Here is an 18,025-nt window from a genome sequence, read left to right on the forward strand (position 1 = left end):
TCCACCAACCAGAAGACTGGTGAAGAGAATGGGATGAAAACAAAAGATTGGCAAGGGGGATTGTAAATACGGTAAGTAATGTTGCAGCTAGGAACATGTAAAGCCTGGGGAGTAGTAATGTAGGACAACGCATATATCATACCTATTACTGTTCATCCTCTGTGTGTTTGACAAGTAGCACATCTGTGTATAGGTAACATAGGTATTCGGTAGATTTTGGAGGTGCCCTATCAGACATGCTTGATCTCCCTGCCTTGGTATGGAGAAGATCAAAAAGCACAGTGAAGATCACAGCATGGTGGTAAAGCATGCCTGCACGAACCCATGGCAGGTCAGCAACCCTCTAGTATGGACCAAGCTCGGTGGTGCCTGTGTCTCTTCTGGGTGTTGCTTCGGGGAACTCCTGGCTGGCAAGGTAACAAAAATAAATCGATGTGTTTTTCAGCCGTGGGTCTGCAGTTGTTTCTTCTGCTTGCCTGTGCTGGCTCACGCACCATGGTTAGAAGAAATACAGAAGGAAAACAGAAGCAGCAGACACAGGGATGAATATCATGTTGAGGCTGAGTCAACATGGCTCTGAAGAAGTCAGTGATGATCCAGCAGGTGAACCTGAGCATGTAGTTATCTAACCTGCAGTTGTGTTCCCTGGACAGTCCACACTAGGGATGCAGGGAATGAGGAAGTCTGGTGCAACATGCTGTAAATGTCAGAGATGGACACTGCCAATAGACCTTGATGGCCACCAACCAGCCCCACCTGGGGCCTCCACCCACAGCCTCTGCCATTGGCCCAGGGCTCCATTTAACCTCTGGCCTGGGCCCTTGCTCTCTGTTTGGGCTATGTTGTAGGAGTGTTTACCTCTGCTCTGGGTCTTCTTGCTGGAACTTGCACCTATGTATTTTTGTCTTTAGTCTTACTCCTGTCTTTTGTTTGTGGGTGGACTCTGGATGTAATTTAACACCCTGTTTGACCTTGTCCATGGGCTGCCTTGTTTGACCACCCCTGCTGTGCTCAGGTATTGTGAGGTTGGGCTGTAGTTAGGGTAGGTGCTGGAGGTGTGGGCTGTAGTGAGCCCCCTCATGGAGCAGCCCTTCTCCTGGTGCCCCTTTTTTGCCACTTTGTTTTGGTTTGCATTCACGATGTGTGAGGGAATGGGCCAGATGACCTATAACATGAAGTCAAGGTGGAAGTTGTGTGATGTCGCAAAAGTATTTGGGATCTATAGTATAAACTTTCCAAAAGCTTTTAGGAGGACTCATCAATAAAATCAATCCCAGGGTTTAAAATAAAGTATATGGAGAAGGTGAGTAGTGAAGTAAAAAGCTCCAAATGCTAAAATGAAGTTCTGAGACAGGGCCAAAACTGATGTATCACTTGTCAGCATACATTACAGCACTGGCATTTCATAGTCACAAGCTTTTTCTGCAGGAATCAGCTACTGTTTCAAGTTGTATAAACAGGAAAAAAAAAAAGTGAACAGGTTATGTGTGATGATAGAGAGTTCCTGACCTTTTCCTGAAAAAGTGTCCCACTTACGCAAATGGCAAGCCACTAGAGAGCAGCATTAGATCAGGACTTCTGTTATGTGCCCAAATGACTTTTGAATAAAGCAAAGCATTAAGAAGATGTTTGCAGTTGTTTGTGGTTTCAGGTCAGATTTGGATTTAGATTAGATTTTATCAGAAACAAAGGAAGCTATAGGCTAGTCAGTCCTCTCTGGTTCATTGCTTATTCTCTGTTGTGGAGTGAAGGTGAAACTAAACAAAAATCACTAAGCATGTGATAAACAAAATACAATTTTTAATAAATGGCAGTGATAACATACTTGGCAGTTCAAGGACACTGTGGCTAAGAAGGACATGTCAAAAGATGGTGTAAGAAAAAAGGAGGGCACACAGGAGAAGGAACACAAATTACAGGTGTGTAGTCAAATTGTTTGGACAGATAATCTTCAAGTTTTTGGTCCTGAAGATTCTGGCAGAATATCAAAAAAGATACAAAGTTAGATAATATGGACAAGCAGCATCAAAAAGGAAATTTGTATCTACAAGACAACTGCTGATAATGCATTAAGTCAGGAGGTAATCTAAGACTTTCAGCTATTAAGTAGCCTTGAGAAATACTCAATTCTTTTTGTCAGTCAGGAAAATGAAGTAAGCAACAGTAAGTCTCCTGACTTGGGTTATTTTGGTCTGTGGTCTACAACTGGAGTCAGTAAAGTACTACAGCCTTGCCTGAAATGGATATGTAAAAATGCATGACAGATTTTCAAAGGGCCTTTCTGTCCCACCTGCATTGACCCAGCTTCAGGCTCTGCAAAGTGATCTGATCTTTTTCTCTTGCTTTTATTGTCTAATAACTTTTGTTTTCTCCCCGGTCATTCTGTGATGTGTAGCAGTAGGAATGTGTTCCTCTGAGTCCCCCTGCCTTTTTTTCCACCTGATTCTTGAGTAGACACTGAGGTTGCTTGGAATTGTGCAGGAAGACCTCTGGCTACCAGTGTAACAAACTAATGAGGGCTTCTGAATTTCATCAGCCAAGGGCAAGAAGGGTCCTTTATGCTTGCACCTAATTGCAATATATTCCATGTGAAAATTATAACTAGATTAATTCTGCAAGTCACAGAAACATAGAATACTTTAGAAAGTTTAGGAGCAAACTATCAGAATGGTAAAATTAAAATATTTGTAGCAAGGCTTTATTTAAGAATTTTGCTAGAAAGATTTTAGTTGATATTAAAACTAAGGAGTAGCCCATTTGTCTATCTGGAAGGGTGCCCTCTACCAAATCCTGCTGTGAACCACGTAGATTCCTTGGAAACGTCTGCAGAGGCAAAATTCATGTTTTTTCTTCTTTGCTACCTAAAGATCCACTGCAGCACATCCTGAGGTTTTTCTATAGCACTAGATATTTGCACAGAGACTGAAGCTTGGATGAGAAAGCAACATCTGTCTGCCTGTGGTGGTCATGTGGTTTCAATACACATGTCCCCACTGTGTGGCTTGCTCTTACGGTGCTCCTTTTCCAGTATTTAGAGTTCCCCATCTTTCTAGGTTTCTTTCAATCCTGGACATCAAAAGAATGAGGGTGTAAGAGAGGTGGGAAGGCAAAACTCAGGGAGCTAATGGTTTTCCAGAAGACAGTCGCTGCCAGTGATGACTATATTGCATGATGAGGTACTGGGTGGGGGGAACCAGCTAACACTCAGTTCTGCTCCAGCTCCAACACGTTTTCACTGCTCCTGGCCAGCAATGCCTGGCTGAGAGCTGTGCACACAAGCACCAAGCTGACAGCTGCTCGCTACAGAGCAAGGTGGCTCCTGGCAGCAAGCAAAGGAGTTTCTAGGACAGGTAGTCAGTATGGATGGATCAAAGAGTTCCTTGACGTTCAGTTTTGCTCTAAACAGACTGCTGCCAGATATCCTGTCCCTAGGTCAGCAGTGAGGGAGTTTGCAGCGGCTCATGGGTTCTTCTTAAAGATGAGTCACTTCAAGGTTGCTGGATTTTCTTTCCTATTGCTCCACTTCCTCTGTTTTCTCTGAAGATAAATAAGAAATGAGAGCCTGGCAATTCTCTTGAGGTCCCGCAGCTTGTTTATTTTGTGGAACTACTACTTGTTGTCTAACTTTGTTACACTTGTTAACAGCAGCTTTCCCATAAAATTTGTCCCAAGTAAGCTAGCCACAGCTTTGAGCACTGAGCTGCAGAGCAGAGAAGATCATCTCAGAAAATTGAAGATGATGAAGTATTTTCTTCTGCCAAGTCAATTAGCATTTCTCTGTAACTTCGTACTAAGTAAACCTGTCCAGGTGTGTCCCTGCTCTGAGACGCTAAGATCTTACTGCTGCTCAGTTGCTATCTTGAAATTAGTTATACATTTTTACTGCTGTGATTCTGCATTACAGCATTTTTCTGCTATGGAGATAAGCATGTGTAAAAAGATATACTTTTTCTTTTGCAGATAGCTACAAGAAACAATGACTTAGGTGAGTTCAACTGTAATTACTTTGTAAATAAGAGGAGTTTTTGGTGGGGGGTTGCTTCTCTATACCTTATTCTCATTATTTTGTATATTTTTCTCTTTGAAAATGTTTTTCAGCATCAGTGGAAAGTAATTCACAAATTTCAGATGTGTTTTAAAGTTGCAGTCAGTTTGATTATTTTATACTGTCACAATAAAGAAATTAAGAAGAATTATTGAGTAATTATTATATGGAATGCTCTTTTCCACATGTAGCCTCAGCAAATCAGAATACTTCTGACTTTGATTTATTTGCTAGGTTGCATAAGTCACTTCACTCTCTGCTGTACCCAAGACGTTGTACATTTTTGGCATAATAACCAACAGCTCTTGTCTGTGAGAAACATACGCCAGGTATTTCAGAGTCAGAACTGATGAGCACGTTGCAGTATCTTATGTCAAATTAACAGCTAACCTGGAAATGAATAGCTAGCGTGCTTTCCATATGCATGATAGAAATAGTCTATTGTTTCATATGATTCATCCCATTTTTTTCTGAGATCACTTATGATTTCTTTAATTCCACAAGCTCTAATGAAGAGAACATTATATATAATATATATAACTTATGGTACTCAGCCTTCCACCCTGAAGGGCTCCCAAAGCTCCTTAAGTTAAAATATATGTAGTCACTGCTCTCATTACAGCTGCACTATGACACCTATACTAATATCAGTTTTTCTTATCCAGAAAAAAATGGAAGCCTGATCAGTTTTAGCACAATATGTATGCTAGACTCAGTCTTAATTCACTATTCCTTTTTCAAATTACTGAAAAATAAACTTCAGTGGAAAAATTTTTCAAACATACAAAAACTTGGTTGGTGCATACCTCTTATCTCCCTTTTGTACTTCTATTTGCCTTCTAAGTGCCTTGCATGTTCATTTTCTTCACCTGGCAGAGAGTGAAATAGCTGTGCATGAAGGAGACATCCTCTTGAGAAGAGGACAACGCAGTGCAATTAACTGTGAGAGTTGTTTATGGCCCAAGTCACAAGATGGACTAGTCAAGGTTCCGGTTAACATCTCTTCTGATTTCTGTAAGTGTATGCATATGGATGCTGTAAAGACCATCTTCTGGTCTGTATGTTCTGTTATTTTATAGTCTTGTGTCATGAACTGAATGGAATCTTAGTCCAAATGTGAACTTAGCAACATGTCTCTTCTGCTATTCTCTTGGCCCCATGATTGTGGTAAAGACTCCAAATATTTTAGGCATAAACATTAAAATGTGGTTACCTGGGAAGTACTTGTTATATAAATACCAGTTAGTTAATTTTAATTCCAAATACTAGTTTCAACGCTACAAATGCTAGCTACAATGCACTTTGGTATTTAGCAAGTATAGATGAAAAAATATAATTTGTTCACATTATGAGTGTGTTTATTGAAATTACCACTAGAAGCACTTTATTGAACACTATGATTTTTCCATCAAATATCTCATAGAAATAAACATTCCTGCACTGGAAATCCTGTGGAGGCAAAAATGAAGGACAACTCCTTAGATATTTTTCTTCATTTTTTTTCTGGGGTCAGTCAATAGGTTTGTCTGAATAGAAAAGGCTGCAGGATGCCTTACACTAGAAAATTTTGTTCATGGAAGTTTCACATTGGCTGTGTGCGTCCTCCATCTCTCCCCTGTTGGGACCTTCCTCATGTGAAGCTTTCACAGAGACCCTTTCAAAAAAGATCTCTGAGGGAAACTGGTATGGAAACAAAATACAGTCTGGGCCTGATTCCCATTCTGGTGAAAGGCATCTTTGTGTTTTCATTTTGGGTAAGGAAAGCCCAGTCCCTATCTAGGTTGCCTCTCTCTCTGTGTGCTTCCAGAGCTGCAGCACGTGGCCTTGTGGTTAGGGAACAGTCATTCTCTCTGCCTCACTCTCTCCACGCTTTAAAGATTAGGAAATTAAGATAAAAGGTAGTCATAGATGATTCATAATTGAGGAAGCCAAAACGTTCAAAAGCAGATAAACACTCCCATCTATATTTGGTACCTGAATAGAAACAGTGAGCTTCTGAGCTTCCGAACGCTGTCTCAAATGTTTTCAAGGGGTGTGTGGCAGACATTCATTACCTCTGATAAACAAGCTGTTTTTTCCATGCTTAATTAAGGTCAGATGGCTCATCTGGGATATTCTAATCCAATTATTTATATCTGAAACTTTTTCTTCTGCTCTGTCTAAACAGAGAAAACTATGTCAGATTTCTGCTTTCCATCACCCAATAGCTACCTGCAGTGGAAGGCTGAGGGCTGGCTCTAACAACCTGAACAATTCTATCAACTATTACATACCCCTTCAAAGTCTAATCCACTTGGAGATCTCTGAAAGCTGTGCACCTTTTCTGATTATACTTGTATGATAAAAATGTAAAGAGTGCTGTAGAGATTTGGGGGAATGCACCCTGTTAACGCACCTTATTTTTGATTAACAACACAAAACCTTTCCTGGGCCCTTTCTCATTCTAGCATTGACAGAGAGGTCTTGGATTGCTGATGCTCTACAAGAGGTCTCCACGTTGACCTGTGTCAAGTTTGTAAATCGTACTACTGAAACAGACTATGTGTATGTTGAACATGGGCAGAGGTAAGCTCCCTGTCTCCAAGGTTTGGAAGCACCCAAAAGGTCTTTCAGCTTCTTTTCTGTTTTGGTCTGAATTTGAGTAATTGCTCTTTTTATCCTAAGAGTCAAGATTGAGAAAGCAGGTGCAGTTTTTCATTTTTCTTTAGCTATACTGGCAGTTATATAACTTAATAAGCTGCAGAAATAAGTGCATGGACTTAATTAAATATAATGGGATATAATTGTTGAGAAAATTTAGAAAGAAGTATAATTCTTTCAGGTTCTTTGCTTAACTACTTGAATTGCTTCATCTAAGTTTGATAAAGTCATTTTACTGTTTTAAAACTTATCACAAAGACTTTATTTCTCCCTCTGTGGTTTCAGTTTGGCAGCTTTCAGTAGGCAAGGTATCTCACACCAGTGACTATTTGGGTCCCTTTCTGTGGCTGCACATCTGGAGGCCCTTGGTGGTTTAGTCAGTATATGTATTTCTTTGTATTTGCTGAATGCAACCATTGCCTAATATTGATTGCCTATTTTTAGCTGCTGGTCTTACTTTGGAAAAATTGGAGGGCGTCAAGCAGTTGGCCTGATGAAAAACGGCTGTATGGATAAAGGAGCAATTCAGCATGAAATGAACCATGCGTTGGGTTTCATCCATGAACAGGCACGGAGCGATCGGGACAAGTTTGTCAAGATTGTGTGGGAACACATTATGGCAGGTAGGTCCATTAAATCTTAAGAGAAAAACACTTTGAGATATATACGTGAATGTTACTTCTGAGAATAGCAGTGCAAATACTTATTAGCAGCTGGCTGAATTGCAGCAGAAGTTTTGGTATTAGCAGTCAGAGGAAGGCATGTAGTCTAAATTGTGGATGAGAATGCAGGACTTGATATAGAGAGAATAACAGCCCATGCAGCCACCAGCATGTGGGAAATTCTGGGACCAGCGTGACACAAGGAAGAACTGGTATTTTCTCCTTGAAGAGCAAACAATCCTTCTCACTGCCATGAGAAGGAGAAATGAGGAGCAATCAGGACTGGTACATTTGTAGCAAGGGAAACATGGGAAATGTTATTCAGGGAGAGGAATGCAATAGAAGTAGTTTGGGGGTGTGCCCACAATCTATGTACTGAGAAAATGGGGTATATAGAGAGCTCCTGGCTTTAAGGAAAGAACGGAAGAGAATGGTAGGATGTCCTAGGGAAAGGAAAGTGAGAAAGTGATACAGAGGATGAAAGCAGGGGAAGAAAGGATTGAAAGAACCATTTTTCTGACAGCTATAGAAGCTGGACAACTTGCATTTGTAATAAAATAATAGTGTATTTAATAAATTATAGAAAATAAAGAATAATAAATGAGACTGGACAATTGAATAACAGATTCTAAAATGTCTTTTCAGCAAATAAGATTTTCAGCTGGCATTAGAAAATTGAATATATCTATTTTCTCCAGAAGGAACTGGATTGTTTTTATTGCAAATTCCTAACACACTGTTCTCCAAACTTTTTTTCAGCTATTCCCATGATATCCTAAGTGAATTCCATTTGTACTGTTCTTTATTTAGGTTTCAGCTTGAGTGTTACAGTATAATTTTGATATAAATTCTATGCTGCTCTTGTATAAAAAGGGGGTGTCGTTTTGAAAAGTAGAGGATGTGCTAGGAAAGAGGAGTTAAAAACAAAGTTGTACCAAAGATACAAGATATAAGTAAAATCTTACACCAGTTTTGCAGGAGGAAGTCTACAGGTTCAGATGTCATCATCCCTAAAGTATACAGATGTAGCCAAGCTCTGATTTGGGCACAGTATTGTTGAAAGGATGATAAAGGGGGGAAAAGGAGAGGAAGACAAGACTATGCAGAAATGGGGGATAGTATCTTCAGTGTTTCAACAGCATTCACCAGGAGTGGGGGCTGAGAAGACTGATGTGACAAGGGAGGCAGAATGCAGTGTGTGCAACAGACTCCCTGTTGGGAGGGGAAAAAAAGGCAAAGATATGCAGGGGAAGTCAAAAGACAGTCATGTTCATAAAGGCTGCTAGTCTACATCTTCCATAAAAATATGCTGCTAACAGTGCTGATGGCAGATTCCCCTGACCTCAGTGGTGCAGAACTAGACCCCAAGATGTTCTGTAGGTTCTCAGTTCTTCCACATAATCTGCTTTTCTCTTGCTAAGACTGCATTACTATGGATGTTTTGGGTTTGTTTTTACCCCTCAATTCACCTTGGAAGCCATCCTAATTTTCTGTTTTGACAAAACACTGTCCACTGAGCTACTTGAAACTCAGCTTGTTTTTTCACAAACTTCTTGGGAACAAAACTGTACTCTTAGCCTACAGCCAGAGCTTCCTTTTCAGTTTTCTGAATCACCACACTGATGCTGGCAGAGGTAGATTTTAGTGGAGAAGATGAGTTAAGTTCCTACATTTGTGCAGGTCTGGACAACTAGATCTCTCTAGCATGTGATGAGGCAGATACTGGTTTGCTGGCAGCACCTCTGTCCAGTCGGGCTGGTGTTAATGCCTTTTTAAATAAAACAGTTCAGCAAAGCACATACATACTGAACAGTAGCCATATGTTTAAATGTTTCACTGTGCTCTTCTGGAATCAGTATTGTAGATAAGAGGAACAGAGATAAAAACCTAATAGTAGGGAAAGCCAGTGCTGATGAGAACCAGTTTGAGCTTTAACTTGGTTTTTGGGCTATGAAAAGCTCCAAAGTCATGTTTATTCACAAATCTTGTATAATTTAGGATTTTGAAGTTTCTTTTTGCATTTCCTAGCCCTCAGTGGGACCAGCACTGACGAATATTACTGGAAGAGACTGGCTCTGATTGCAAGTTTGCCAGCCAAGTTGTGCAAACTCAAGAGTCAGATAGGATGATCTTCTGATAAGTGTCCAATGCTGAACTCTTGTCCAGATGGTTTGTTTACAAACCACTAGTTATAATAATGAAGGTACAGATGTTGAACTGGGAGGGAGTGCTTAGTGGTTAGGGAATACAACCTCCAGGCTAAGCTGACTGCATTCAGCTCTCTGTTCTGATATTGATTACCTGTCTTATGGACGAGACACCCAGGGTGAAATTCAAATGCTCTCTAGTCAATGGAGAGAAAACAGGTGCCTTTGTATTAAAATGGGACGAAGCTCCCTCTGACTGTGCTTCTTTCTCTCTCCCATGACTGTCCCAGGAGCCTTAATGACTAGCTTCGGTGCCTAACCTAGAGAATTAATGCAAGGGGAAATGAATTCTAGTCTGCCTCTGGGCTCCAGTCCTGTAGCAATGTAATGCTTTCTTACAGGTGGTTTTTAAGGCTAAGCAGATGAAGTAATGAGGTGCTCAGCAGCTGTATTTGGATAGAATGCTTCTAACTGATCTTACTGAGTGCCCTTGCTTCATGTAAGTCGTGTCACTTGGCTGTAGTCACTGCTGATGGGTCTGCTGACCAGAGACAAAGCCAGAACACAGCTGATAACTTAGGGACCAAGTTTGCCTGTTACACCGTTCTTTTGTGGTCTCACACTCATTCTGTATCAGAAGTTGGAGAGATGTATTAGGTGGAAAGATTAATACATTTCCTTGGAGAATGGAATTGGATTTGCGAATTATATTGAAACTTTGATTTATTTGCCTCAGTTTATATTCCGAAACCTACCAGATTCAGTGGAAATAGGTTACCATGGGCTTCAGGCAGTTCTGGTTGTTTTGGAAGACACAAGATCCAGTGAGAGTAAGTGTGTAATGACTTGATGATTTGTATCCTAAGTTAGTCTTATGACAGCAGGTGGTGTCTGACAGTAGTCATATTGATTATAACAGCAGGCAGTGTCTGACAGCAGTAATATTGTTCTGATTGAAACATTGCTCTCTCACCTTGCAGGGGAACAAGGGAACTTTGGAAAAGTGAAGTCCAAAAATCTGGGCCTTCCCTATGACTACTCCTCTGTGATGCACTACGGCGCGTAAGTTTTTTGATGTGTCCTTTCAAAGGATGCGCTCAGATGTGGGGATAAAGAATTACTCTATGCAGGGAATGATTTTTGCTGTTCACTTAAAATTGAGTTAATAGATCTAATTACGAGAGTATACTTTGGCAGCAGTATTCCTGGAAAACAAAGTTGATATCGATAGATGAAAGAACAATGCTTTTTGTCACTGTACTAGTGCCTCTTGCTAGAGGTCTTTGACATGGCTATATTACAACATCTGAGTCACTGAGCTAAAACAGTTCCAAAATCTATGATGGGCTGTAACTAGTTACTTCTAAATGAAATCATTTTGACAACAATATTTGGGTGCGGAGAGGAAAAAAAATTTACATCATTAAGATGTGGGCAGCCTTTTGAAAATTATTTATCCAGAAACACCAAGGCTGCGTTTATTCCATAACATATAAGTCTGTAGCATGTATCTTCTGTATTTTGCACTAACAAGAAACAACTTCTGAACAAGACAGTGAAATAAAACTTGTTTATCAGGAGGCAGGAACTCACAGATAGCAGATAATTAGCAACTGTGACAGAACTATTGTTGATTTTCTGCCTCTTGAATCATTGAGGTGGGATGCAGTTCATTTTGTCAGGGCACTGGTTAAAGCTCTTCTTAGGACAATGCTTTTTTTGTTCCTTGCTTTCAATTGCTGTGCCCAAATGGTTACCACAGTTTTTCTTCATGGAAGGTTAACTGATTTTAGAGAAGGTTCTTGCCCCTTCCCATTGAAGTTCTGTGTGGTTCATCAACATAATCATGCAGTGAGTCACTGCTTAATAGAAGTGATTTAGAAATGCGCCTTATTTCTACAGGTATGATTTCTCCAGCGCTCCTGGGAAACCAACTATTGTACCCATCCCTAACCCTTCAGTACCGATTGGACAGAGAGAAGGGCTGAGTAACTTGGACGTGGCTAAAATCAACAAGCTCTACAAGTGCAGTAAGTGCAGGAAGATAGTGTGAATCCTTACCTGGCTGATGCCTGTAGGCACCATCAGACATCTCCCAAAGGAAATCAGCCCACAGTACATCTCCCCATAACCCTACAAGAGTGCTGGTATGTATGTGGAACAGAATTGTCTCTGTGGCCAAGATACAGCCTTCTTGTAAAAGGAAATTTGCTTTCAGTAATTCACTGTCATTGAGCTATGCTGACCTAGTCCCTGCCCTTTTGACAAAAGCAAAATCCATGAGCGATCATGGTAGCCAGCTGTCAGATTCTTGTTTCAGGAAAGCTCTGAAGGTTGCAAAGCATATGAGTGATCAACAGCCATGATTAAAGTTCAGTCATATTCATCAGTAGTGCCAGTGAATTTATGATTTCTTTCAATTAAAATCTGACTGTAGGGCTAAAAGTATGGCTTATTAGAACATGTCTGAGGGGAATTCCCTTGGCTTTTTGTGTAGTTTTCTACTTCCTTGCCTCCATCAATTTGTTACTCATCACTGTGGTACCATGAGGTCTAGAAATACTTAACATTCCTTTAGAGCAGGAAATCCTCAGCAGAGATGCACAAACCAATGTAAGTAAACCACTGAACATTCCCCTGCAATGCACGGTTTTTGCACCGACTCCCAGTACATAGGCTAATTGAATGATATACTATTTAACGTTTTTGAGATGTTATTCAATTGGTTTTCACCAGAACAGTAGGAAACACTACTACTGTCTGAATATTAGCATACCAAACTCTGCTCTGAATTATGTTAGAGCTCAGATAAATAATCAATAATCAGAACGAATCAGCATTACTTCAGTTGAGTATTTAGGTATAGATGAAACCCTCTCAGAGATGATTTCTCAGTTTAAATATAAGACAACTTTTCAACTTAATTGTCTCTCATGGTCATCCAAGGGAAAGATGTCATAAGTTCCTATGGTTGCATGTCATCTATTCATAATTTGTAGTTTGGAGAGTTAAATAATGAACTAATGAAGACTATATATAAAAAGACAACAGACAAATGAGATCAGACTTTGTATACCAATCACTAACTCTCTAGCCTGACTTCAGTGCTTTTTTACTGTTTTCCTCCAGTGCCCATTCCTATCTGCTTTGACAGAATCTGGCTTTAAGCTTGAATTTGCATACATGTAAGAATACACAAGCATTTGCTGACAGGAATTTATGCACTGATGTAATTGAAACTGCTATTGGTTGAGGTTAAGCAAGTTCATGAAAGATCAAGGCCTCTTCTTCGTAAACTGAAATATGTGAGTGAAGCCCTGTTCAAAAAGAAAGTAGCTGAAGCAGCTAATTACCCTTTTAAGTAGCTTTAGTTTGCTCATAGGTTTTGAATAGTTTTGAAAGTAGGTACATCAACACAATTGTAGGCATTTTTTTTTTTTTTTTTTTTTTTTTTTTTACAATCTCGACTGATGATGACCGTTGAAGAGAGTTGTCCGATGTTTTTGGAAGACTTTTGTTCAGTTTTCATTCTCTTCAGCATTGTTTGGTTCTTCCCTTCAGATTGCTGTAGCTCCGTGTTGCCAAAACCCAAAGGCTCGTTCTCCTCTGTCAATTACCCATCCCCATACCCAAACAATAGCAACTGCCTGTGGTTGATCCGCATTCGTCGGAGTAAGGTAATTTTTAATAGGAGAAAGAAGGTTTGAACCGCAGTGTTAGGACTACACAGCATTATTTTATTATTATGACTAGCATCTAGGAGTCCTTTGCAGGGACCAAGACCATTACTAAGACCATTACTATGTTACCATAGACCATTTACTATGTTACCATTCTGTAACATAGTAAATGAAAACAAAGTCTTAACAATTTTCATAAGACTTTTTATAAGACCATCAGATATATTATTTAACTTGATTTTTATCCAATTAGGAATAGGTGACTTTTTAAAAATAAGGTATAGTCAAACATCTGTTATGAGACTCAGTAGCAAGGACACTAGGTGAAATTCTATGTTATCATTATACAGAAAGTCAAATTTCTGTGATATGTGGATAGTGAAATTAACAAATTCCTAGTTCACTTTGTAAGTTAGATGGCCTGAGTCTTTCCCCGCGTATAGCAGTAAACCCAACATCTGTTTTCTTGTTTCTTAAGATTTTCCTGCAGTTTGAGACCTTTGATCTCCAAACCTCCTCAGATTGTTCTTCTGACTATATAAAGGTTTACAATGGAAACAGCAAGAATTCTCCTGTCTTGCTGGACAAATACTGTGGGAAGGGGCCGCTGCCTTCCGTGGTTGCTTCTGGATCTACAATGCTGGTAGAGTTTGCAACTGATGAGACTGTTACGGCCACAGGATTCAGAGCCTCCTACAGCAGGGGTATGAACACTCCTTTACAGAACTTGTAGAACAGGACTAATAGTATTTGCATGGAAGAACTGAAACTTTAAGCATGTACACCAGAGCAGGTTTTTCCATGTTTTTCCTTACATCCCCAATGGGTATTAGTAACACAAGGGATTAGGCAGTGATGGGGCTGAAGGTTAGCGGGAGACAAAACAGGAAATTGCATGGTTGTCATGTTAGGAATCCTGAGTACCCACTCGCATTTTTCTCAGAGCTAGGCTTCCTTGCATCTTTATAACAATTTATTTAAATAAAAACAATGCGATGACTAATAGGAGCAATGCAAGCAAAAAGACTGCAGAACTCCATGAGAAATAGCACCAGTGAGAAGTAAAGTCAAGATGTGGGCCATATATTTTTCAAGCTATTGTGATGTTTTAAGCAACCAGAGAGCCTAACTTTGGGTAACTTGCACTTTCCAAATAAAAGGCTTTTGTTATGTCACATGACACTCAGTGCTTACTGAATTCACTTCAGGGGTGTCTGTTTTAAAAGAATGAGAATGCTGGATAAAATTCTGTTGTGTTGCAACATGATTTTTGGTCTCAGGCATTAAACCAAATAACTGGTTACTGCTATTGTCTTATTTCAACTTAAACTGCAAACTTCTTAAAACATAAATTGAAGATGTACATTTCTAGTATGATTTTTTACCTTTTTTTTTTTTTTTTTTTGCATTTGGCTTGATTGAGTAATTTCTAGATTGCATTAGAACTAGCTCAATAATGCAATCTCAAATACTTAACCTAATTCTTTTCTGGAAGTGCAGTAAGGTAGTCCCATTAGGATGCTATGGTAATGTGGTAACATTTCATTGTAAAACTAGTATAGCTTTAGATTCAGCTGTTCCCTGTCCTCCCAAATTATTTTAGCAGGAAAGTTTTTTTGTTGTTTTAATACATCTGATACAAACATAAAGAAATAAACTACTTCAGCAGTAGATTTTCATAATAGCACGCTCTTGGCTTGAAGAAAATACAAAAGAGTACAAGCAAGCTTACTGCTTTTACTGTCAAAATACCTGTTAACATGCCTTTCTGTTTCTTCTCCTTTACTACTAAGTGAATTGTGGAGATACTTTCAGAGACTCAAATGGAGTCATCACCTCTCCAAATTATCCCAATAAATACCCCAAAAACCGAGCATGTTTCTGGGTTATCAGTTCTCCAGTAGGATACAAGGTAAGGCACAGATTAATTCCTTTGCTGTTTTCAGTAGTGTTCCCTAATGGAATTTCTTTTTGCCTTAGAGAACAACAGCTGCAATTGTGTGTTGTGTTTTGGTGGATTTTTATTTTTTTTGGAGGAGACATTCTCAGAGTGAAAATCTGAAAATAAATTCAGTTTAAGACCTTATGCTGGGTCTTGATTTGAGGTGATCATCAAGGGAAAGCCTTTACACATGAGAGACTTTTATGAATTTAGTTTGTACTTTGTTGGCTTTGCTAAGAATAATTTCTAGGTAAGAGTGCCTACTATAAAACCAGCATATTGCACAGGTTGTTTTTTGTATTGCTTGAGAAAAGAATTTAAAGCATAAAAAAAAGCATCAAACTTGTCTCTCATTTTTCCTCTCAATCCAAATGCTGATGAACTAAGCAAACAAGTTGGTATTAATTTGTATTACAGTATGAGATCAGGATGTGGCAGACATAGAATGAAAGCAGTACCTTGTACATAAGGAATTTAAACTATTTCTGCTTGTTACTTACAAAGGGTAAGAGAAAATGGTATAACTTGAAAACAGTGCTTTTATTGTATTTTCTCCAGATATCTCTTAAAATGTTATTCTTTGAGCTGGAAGTTAATGACAGATGTGTCTACGACTATTTGCTCATACATGATGGAAGCCAACCTACATCACCTGCAGTTGGCCCTTACTGTGGGACAGAGAAGGTTGCAGACTTCACTTCCACTGGGAATTTTGTGCTGGTTGAATTTCACAGTGATGCAGTTTGGGAGTTGCCTGGATTCAAGATGAGTTACACATTTCATAGGTAGTACTGTACATAACAGGAGATGTAAAATGCAGAATGAAAGAGACCAACTAGTCACTGTTTCTGAGTCTCTAAGCTTTTTGTTATTGTAATCCCATTGTTGCTGTTACATGACCAAATGGAATAGCAAAACAAACTACGTAAGCCAATTCTCAATAACTTATAATGTTCGGAACTGCCTTAAAAAAAAAAAAAAAAAAAAAGAGAATATGGCTACAGAATTTGGCTTCCCAAACTGTAAGATGCTAAAATATAATAAATGTTCTTACTGCAATTATGCCTTTGTGAAGAGCACATATAAAATGGTAATTTGCTTTTCTAGTGCCAGGAAGGCAGCCAAGAATATCTTGAATGACACTGACTTTTTTTTTCTAGGATCTGTAATGCTTTGCTTTTTATGCTTTTTTTTTTTTTTTTTTTTTTTTTTTTACCCTCAGAAGAATATTTGACAAGTTGTGGACTGAAGGGTTGAGAGCTTGCCTGCACTATGCAAACCAGGCAACAAATACCTGTAGCTCCTATGAGCTGCCATCTGACTATGTAAACTCTTCATTTTATTTGGCTTCCTATTTAGACTGGCACCTTTTTTGGAGGATGTAGTAACAGCAGCATGAGAGAAAACCGAACTCTATTTCTGGCTTGGCCATCACTATTAAAAAGGAACGGGTTTTTCTTCCCTGCTTTTTTAATTGATTTACCTCAGAACAGTTAACATGCAAGCTGGCTTCAGGAAGTAAGGGGAAGATGGCTGTGGGATGAACCTGGGAATAGTCACTAAAGCTGTCTCCTTACGGTGCTAATAAAATGCCTTCCTCTTATCGTGCTGTTACACAGAGAATGTTGATATGGTAGAATGTGGTACATGCTCCTTTTGCTGTATGGCAAGTCATTTGGAAGCAGTGTCTGAGGGCTATACCTGTATTGTAGCCAGAAGGCAAATTAGTTCATTTTTAACAAGCATCAGCATGTGAAAACCAGCAGACATGGATTTGGTTGCCTAAGTACCTTGGATCTCAGCATGCAAACTCCATAGTCTTCCCTCTATTGTTATCAAAAGTAAGACATGCTGTGCAAGGTGGCCAACTGTTGCTCATGAAGAGCTCAGAAGAACTAGAACCCAACCTCAAAGATAGTAACTTTTTGTATGTTAGCATAGAATGTATGCCTTGCAGTTCAACACAGTTTATTTCCTTCTAGATATATGTTCTGTGTACAAACCTGGAATGCAGATTTTTTATGCTCGTGGAAGAGGGGAGAATAAAGTTCTGGGATCTTAACCTCAGCTTTGGACACCAAATCTAATTCTTCCCCCTGTGTCTGACTTTTGAGGAGGTACAACCAACCCCCATATCAATTGTTATTGTATACAAACTTGAATGGGTCCTTATTTTAAATATCCAATGCCGACAGCTTTCACTGTAACTTGAGTACTACTACATTTCCCTTCCCATAGCCTGATGTGGGGTTCTACATCAGGCCATCCATGTTCAATGTTTTTTATGTTCATGCATTCAGAAAAGGAATATGAACAACATGTGAAGCAGCAATGTACTGTGTATAGGAATATTAGTTTTGCAACTTGTCCCTAGAAATATAGTATTAATTAGGACTCTCAGATGTGGGAATGTGACAGGGCTGGGGTGCTTTATTTATAAGCAAGTCCTTCCTGCAGGCAAGCTGTTAAGCCCTAAGGGCATGCAGCCTGGCTAAAAACTCCACTCATTTATTTTGAAAACATGAATTCAATGGTACTGATGTAGAAATGCATTCTTGAATAGAGCCTGAAATATAAGTTCCCTCTTTCATAGCAAAGGCTCTTCAGTATTGAAGTCTGAAAGTTCCATGTTTCATCAGTTATGTTAGGGGTCTTTGTTAATGCTTTCCTTAATGGATATGCATGTTAACTGGAACACACGCTGCAAAATACCTCCCAACCCCCTTTGCCGGTATCAAAAGATTCAGTTTTCCTCTGTTGCTAAACTTTCTGCTTTCCTGCCAACAGTCTCCATTTCAGTTATACATATATATATGTTATTCATCTATAAATCTGTGGACCAGCAAACAGGAAAATGTAAGATACAAAATATCCCTGTCATAATGATTACTGTTCATTTTCATACACGG

General features: G+C 39.3%; 1 protein-coding gene across 8 annotated transcripts; it reads left to right on the top strand.

The window, feature by feature from the left end:
• The first annotated feature begins 833 nt into the window (after nucleotides 1-833).
• LOC137857415 (astacin-like metalloendopeptidase) lies at nucleotides 834-17,183 on the top strand. 8 transcript variants are annotated; one of them, XM_068683831.1, is made up of 13 exons: nucleotides 834-1,015; nucleotides 1,243-1,303; nucleotides 1,833-1,919; nucleotides 3,961-3,985; nucleotides 4,922-5,059; nucleotides 6,493-6,610; nucleotides 7,130-7,308; nucleotides 10,475-10,556; nucleotides 11,397-11,524; nucleotides 13,056-13,171; nucleotides 13,653-13,878; nucleotides 14,968-15,086; nucleotides 15,652-17,183. In XM_068683831.1, the coding sequence occupies exons 2-13, from the start codon at nucleotides 1,295-1,297 to the stop codon at nucleotides 15,883-15,885; spliced, it is 1,461 nt and encodes a 486-aa protein (XP_068539932.1). In that variant the 5' UTR covers nucleotides 834-1,015; nucleotides 1,243-1,294; the 3' UTR covers nucleotides 15,886-17,183. The 8 variants fall into 8 exon arrangements, with proteins under 8 accessions (XP_068539932.1, XP_068539934.1, XP_068539936.1 ...); XM_068683833.1 differs by having other exon boundaries at nucleotides 15,675-17,183; XM_068683835.1 differs by lacking the exon at nucleotides 1,833-1,919 and adding an exon at nucleotides 3,673-3,808.
• The last annotated feature ends 842 nt before the right edge of the window (nucleotides 17,184-18,025 follow it).

Source organism: Anas acuta, chromosome 5 (assembly GCF_963932015.1).
Source record: "Anas acuta chromosome 5, bAnaAcu1.1, whole genome shotgun sequence".
In the NCBI taxonomy this organism is placed as follows: domain Eukaryota; kingdom Metazoa; phylum Chordata; class Aves; order Anseriformes; family Anatidae; genus Anas; species Anas acuta.